At 41.5% G+C, this 6,469-nt stretch overlaps 1 protein-coding gene across 1 annotated transcript; it reads left to right on the top strand.

Annotated features, from left to right (window-relative positions):
* Positions 1-3,727: 3,727 nt before the first annotated feature.
* On the top strand, positions 3,728-6,098 carry LOC113414881 (leukotriene B4 receptor 1-like). Its single transcript, XM_026671991.2, has one exon. The coding sequence runs from the start codon at positions 3,890-3,892 to the stop codon at positions 4,931-4,933; it is 1,044 nt and encodes a 347-aa protein (XP_026527776.2). The 5' UTR covers positions 3,728-3,889; the 3' UTR covers positions 4,934-6,098.
* The last annotated feature ends 371 nt before the right edge of the window (positions 6,099-6,469 follow it).

Here is a 6,469-nt window from a genome sequence, read left to right as displayed (position 1 = left end):
CTTCAAAAAAGGCAACTATGATCTTATACACAACGATCTCTCATCCCTTGATTGGCAATCTCTATTCACTGGATGCAATACCATTGAAGACCATTACAACATATTTTTACTTGAAGTCAAAAGAGTCATCAAACTATATGTACCAACAACAACTCCCAAAACAAAACAAAAAAGCAGATTACCCATATCAATAAGGAAACTTCAATCCAAAAAGAGATCACTCTGGAGGAAAAACAAATCTGGTCACGTTGCCAATTTCAAAAACCGATACAAAAATTTATGCCACCAGATAAAGACCGAATGCACCAATTATCACATTAAACAAGAGGAAAACCTTCTAAGCACCAATTCCACCTGTGCTTTTTACAATTTTGTAAACAACAAACTAAAAGACTCAAGGTCCATCCCTCCCTTGATAGGACCTGATGGTAAAGACTGCAACGACGACACCATTAAAGCCAACATCTTTAACACATTCTTCGGCTCAGTATTTGTAAACAGCAATGGATCATGCCCAGTATTTCCTAGCCGTACCACAGACAACAATAATGATCTAATACATATCGATTTCACAGAAGACAATGTTGAAAAAGCACTACGCAATCTAAAACCATCTCTATCTATTGGACCGGATGGAATATGTGCCTACTTCTTAAGAAAGATATCCACTGCCATAGCCAAACCTCTAAGCATAATCTTTGAAAAATCTTTCAGGACCAGCTCCTTGCCTAACCTATGGTCACAAGCCACAGTCATCCCCATCTTCAAAAAGGGAGACCCAAGCCTAGTTGAAAATTACAGGCCAATCTCCTTATGCTGCGTCACCTGTAAAGTCATGGAATCAATTATTAACCAATCCATCATCCTCCACTTAGAGACAAATAACCTACTCTCCAATAAACAATTTGGTTTCAGAAAAAAACTATCCTGTAATCTACAACTCTTACACTGCAAAAACATATGGACGACACAACTCGACCAGGGCAAAGCAATAGACGCAATCTACATAGACTTCTGTAAAGCCTTTGATTCAGTGGTACACGACAAACTACTCCTAAAAATAAAATCCTATGGTATCTCTGGACAACTGAATAACTGGATAGAAGCATTCCTGTCAAACAGACAACAAATGGTCAAAATCGGAAGCGTCCTATCAAATCCAGTACCTGTCAATAGTGGTGTCCCCAAGGCAGTGTTCTAGGACCAACTCTCTTCATACTCTACATAAACGACCTCTGTGATCATATTAAGAGCAATTGCGTTCTCTTCGCTGATGATGTAAAGCTGTTCAATACCACAGACAATACTGCTACCCTACAAAAAGATCTTGACTATGTATCAGAATGGTCAAACAAATGGCAACTTCAAATCTCAACAAATAAATGCTCTGTCTTACATATTGGCAAAAAAAATCAGAAAATAAAATACAAGCTGAATAGTCAAGAACTTGTTGATGACCCAAGCTCTGTAAAGGACCTTGGAATACTCACCTCTAATGATCTAAGTGCTAGAGCCCACTGCAACTACATAGCCAAAAAGGCATTAAGAGTTGTTAACCTAATCCTACGTAGCTTTTTCTCTGGTAATATCACACTACTAACCAGAGCATACAAAACATTTGCTAGACCAATACTCGAATACAGTTCATCAGTCTGGAACCCACATTACGTATCTGATATTAGCACAATTGAGAAAGTCCAGAAATATTTCACAAGAAGAGTTCTCCACTCCTCTACTCGTTGTAGAATACCTTATGCCACCAGACTTGAAATTCTAGAACTAGAAAACCTTGAATTACGCCGTCTTCGGTCTGACTTAAGCATGGTATATAAAATCATACATTGCAATGTCCTACCTGTCAGTGAATACTTCAGCTTCAACCATAACAACACAAGAGCACACAATAGATACAAACTCAAAGTAAACCGCACCAAACTTGATTGCAGGAAATATGACTTCAGCAATAGAGTGGTCAATGTCTGGAATACTCTACCCGACTCTGTAGTTTCTTCCCCAAACCCCAAAAACTTTAACCTTAGACTGTCTACTATTGACCTCACCCCTTTCCTAAGAGGTCTGTAGGGGGCGTGCATAAGCGCACCAACGTGCCTACCGTCCCTGTCCTATTGTTTCTCTTATTCTTTTATTTTTCTTATATGTACCCATTTCATGTATTCACAACTATGTATACACTTATACTTATTATCTTGTAAACAATTGGCAAATCAAATAAATAAATAAATAAATAAATAAATAAATAAATTGCATTATGCTTTTGCCACACAGGGTGAAACTGTCATATGCCTAGAAGCACACAACTGCACATTGTAAAGCTTGTTTAATCCTGGTATCCCTCGCAGGGGGTAAGATGGCTTGCCTGCCAGCCCTTCATGTCAAAATGCACATCCTTATCTCAGACAGGATCTACCCCTTTGCATGGGTGATGGAGAAGTACAGGAGTTCTCAACTCAAGATCACAATCGAGTCCAAAATTTCTGTTGCCAAGTAAAACATTTGTTAATGGAATTTTGCCCCCATTTTATGACCTTTCTTGCCACTGTTGTTAAGTGAATCGCTGCAGCTCTTAAGTTAGCAGCAGGGCTGTTAAGTGAATCTGGCGATACTATTTTGGTTTCTTTTCCCCTTAATATTCAATCAAATACTTTCAGCAGAGATTTCATCCTTGGGATCAGGAAGGAAAGTCCACACGATATACTGTTCGATCAATCAGAATAGAACTGGAAGGGATGCTATGCTATTTCAGACTAGTGGCTGTCCAGTCTCTTCTTAAAAACCTTCAATGATGGAGCGCCCAAAATGTCTGGTAGCAAGCAGTTCCACTGGTGAATTGTCCTCATTGTTAGGAAGTGTCTCCTTAATTCCAGGTTGCTTCTTTCCTTGATTAGTTTCCACCCATTGCTTCTTGTCCTGCCTTCAGGTACTTTGGAGAATAATGTGACCCCTCCTCTTTGTGGCATCCCCTCAAATACTGGAATCCTGCTATCATGTCTCCCCTAGCCCTTCTTTTCTCTAGATTAGCCAAACCCAAATACTACAACCATTCTTCATATGTTTTCATCTCCAGGTCTTTAATCATCTCAGTTGCTCTTCTTTGCACTTTTTCCAAAGTCTCAACATCATTTCTGTAATGTGGTGACCAAAACTGGATGCAGTATTCCTGCTGTGGCCTTACTAAGGCTCAAGCGGTACTAATACTTCCCATGATTTTGATTCTATGCCTGTGTTTGACAGTGTTGGGTTAAAAATGGGGAGACAGAATAAAGGTAGATCAAACTCAACTCCTGGTAATGACTATTGGGTTCTTCCAGAACTTTACTTCCCATTTCACAGCTATAATCCTGGAATTTTCTGCTGGTGTCTCCAATCCTGTTTAGCTTTTTGAGATAAACAAAGGTTTATCATCTAGTTAGGCAAAACTGAAAACATCTGAGTTAAAAATCTCCGCTCCCAGGAGTTATTAGAAAATCATGGCACACTTTTCTCTCTGTAGCTCATACTATTGTTCATTTTTAAGTCTGGAACTTGCACTGTTGATGATCGGCTGGCCGTCACTTTCCAAAGGATTCGACTTCTGCTTTCAGTTTTAAACTCTAAGACAGATCTCCGGGGGTTTTTTTTTTGTAATAATTGCCGGTACGTAGCTTGTGGTTTAGTCCCTCAAAAATAGGAAAATCAAGACTCAGCAAAAGGCAAAGGATGTGAAACTGTGATTGAAGATTTCTCAGCGTTGGGAGGGTAGAGAGAGTTGAGGCATTTCTTTCACCTTCTGCTTGGATAAAGAGGACAGCCTTCTTGCTGCTCCAGATGTAGAAGGCTATATGCACGCTGAATAACAGCTGGATCAATCCAGTCCATGGGCTAGATCAAAATGACTCCACCTATGGAAAGCGATGATCACCTGCCGATGTCAGTTGCAAAGATTTTCATCTGTTTGATCCTGGGTTTTTCCTTTGTCCTTGGAATCCCTGGGAATTCTTTGGTCATCTGGACCATTTGTGGACAAATGAAGAAAAGGCCTCCCACCGTTGTGCTCATCCTACACCTGGCCGTGGCTGATCTCCTCATCCTTCTGACCCTGCCAATCTGGATCTACTCCTTTGCCAAACACTGGCTCTTTGGGATCGGTGCCTGCAAAGGCCTGGTGTTTGTGATTTACTGCAGCTTGTATGCCAGCGTCTTCTTCATCATGTGTCTCAGTCTCGAGAGGTTTCTGGCTGTCGTTCATCCTTTTGCTCTCCAACGATGGAAGAAGACAATGGTCATCCACCTGGTGGTGGCCACGATCTGGTTCTTCTCTGTCATCCTTGGATCAATCATCATTCCATTTCAGACCATCGACGACACTGTGGCAGGCCCTCAGTGTGCCACGCGTGAATATGCCACTCCTTCCCAAGAGGTCATCCATCTCTTGTCCGAGACCATTCTGGGTTTCATGGTTCCCTTCGCCATCATCTGCACTTGCTACATCTGTGTGGGCAAAAGAATTGGGGTCATGGCTTGCCCATCGAAGCGACGCTCGGCCAAGTTGATCGCATCCGTGGTAGTTATTTTTTGTCTGTGTTGGTTCCCTCACCACTTCGTTAACCTCTTAACGGTCATCTCAGTTCTGCTAGAGGACTCAAATGCAGAGGCCTCGCAAACCCTGGAGAAGGCTTCGGAGACGGGAGCCTGGATTGCAGGTGCAATTGTTTTTATCAGCAGCTGCATCAACCCGCTGCTCTACGCTTTTGCTGCCAGGAACATTCGAAGCAGCGCCAGGCTTACAAAGTTGTCCAAACTCTTTGAACAAGTGGGCCCTTCGGAAAGGCAGCAGCAGTCCAACCTGGAAACACCTTCTCTAGATGAAAAAGAGGAAACTTTTATAAGTGCCAACACGGGGGAAAGTGAGTGCACTCCTGTCCCCTCAGCCTAAAGCCAAATACTGTTCCTAAACTTTAGATACTTGCGCTTGGATTGTGATGAGCTTTTAATCGACCGTCTAAATCAGCATCCCCCAACATTTCTGTGTTTGTGGACCAGCCGGCAGGGGAAGAGATAATTTTATGTGAGGGGCACTGTGAGTATGAGTCAGGTTGCAAGCGCCAGCACCTGCCTATTGGTGTGAATCAGGCTGCGTGTGCACTGGACGCAGCCTGGATGCAAATCGGCCATGGCTCGGTAGTGGGCCACGGCCCGCAGATTGGGGACTGCTGATCTAAATCATATCCAGATTTGTTAACATAAAAACTGCCGCATTCCTCTTGATGTTTTTCTAGACCCTGTTCTACCGTGGTGTGCTACCTGTGGGTAGAATTCCATGCAATTTCATGCAGTACTACAGTTCCAAACATCAGCTGGGTTTTAGAAATTCAGAAATGAGGGATCAGAAGCATGCACCCAAAAAGTGACTGGTGTCACGATTGTGTGAAGCCACTTGTGAAGGTAACGTAATGGAATTAAATTATAAGGAGAAATTTTCTGAAAGCGAGAGCAATCAACCCATGGAACTGAAGCAGCCTTCAAAAGTTGTGGGAGCTTCATCACTGGAGGGTTTCAAGAAGAGACTGGACTGCCATCTGTCAGAAGTGGGGGAGGGTCTCCTGCTTGGATGGAGGGGTTGGACTAGATGACCTACAAGGTCCCTTCCAACTCTTTTAACCTGTTAAATGCATTCTGGCTTTGTCAGTCTACATGTGGACGGTGATCTTATTTAGACTAATAAAAATAGGAGCTTCTTTAAAGATTATATTTCTAAGTAGGATCAGTGCTGCATTATTGACTATGATTCTTGACCATATCAAGATAGTTTCTCCACTCCAATATTTCCTGTTTTGGGTTCCAGTTCACAAGTGCTGGAGAAATCAAAAGCTTTGCTCAGTATTCTATGTTCTGTTGATTATTATTTTTTTTTGTATTGGTTCTAATGAAGGTCATTGGTCAACTGGTAGTTGCTCAGTACATCTCTTAATCTGCTTTTTGTACAAAAGGAGATATAGATAAATGAAGTTTGAGCTAGTTAGATGTTTTGGCATCTATTTTTGTATTTTTGCTTGAGAAGTTCAATAAATAAAGTATGAGTTTTGGGGCTGAGTCCAACAAGATCTAACACGTGGCATGGTGGGTTTTTTTTCATTTGCCAGTGAACTACCTGATTTATTGTATGATTATGGGATGTGTAATAATTATTTTTAAATTTAATCCTCCAGATAACACCCCTTTTCCCCTCATTCATGCAAATTACTGGACAATCTTTTACGAAAGGAGTGAAAAACCATCAGAGGTAAGAAAACATGGACAGCTTTGTGTCAAATATGGTTGATAGAAGTTGATAAGAGGTTGAGTTTGATAGAGGGTGCAACTGTGTTGGACTTTTAAGAAACTCCAATGAATTTCCTAGGATCAGTTCAGGATCTTCTCAAACTGTTCTGACCTACAGAGCTTTAATGATGCATAGAGCATTGGTGAAGAA

This window comes from Notechis scutatus, chromosome 9 (assembly GCF_049901735.1).
Source record: "Notechis scutatus isolate UNSWTSFEM ecotype Mainland chromosome 9, rNotScu1.2, whole genome shotgun sequence".
Lineage (NCBI taxonomy): Eukaryota > Metazoa > Chordata > Lepidosauria > Squamata > Elapidae > Notechis > Notechis scutatus.
The sequence above is the reverse complement of the archived record's forward strand: the minus strand, read 5'-3'. Positions and strand labels throughout refer to the sequence as shown.

Bases quoted from the DNA above. Each gene is read 5' to 3' on its own strand.
- LOC113414881 (XM_026671991.2), top strand. From the start codon at position 3,890: ATGACTCCACCTATGGAAAGCGATGATCACCTGCCGATGTCAGTTGCA.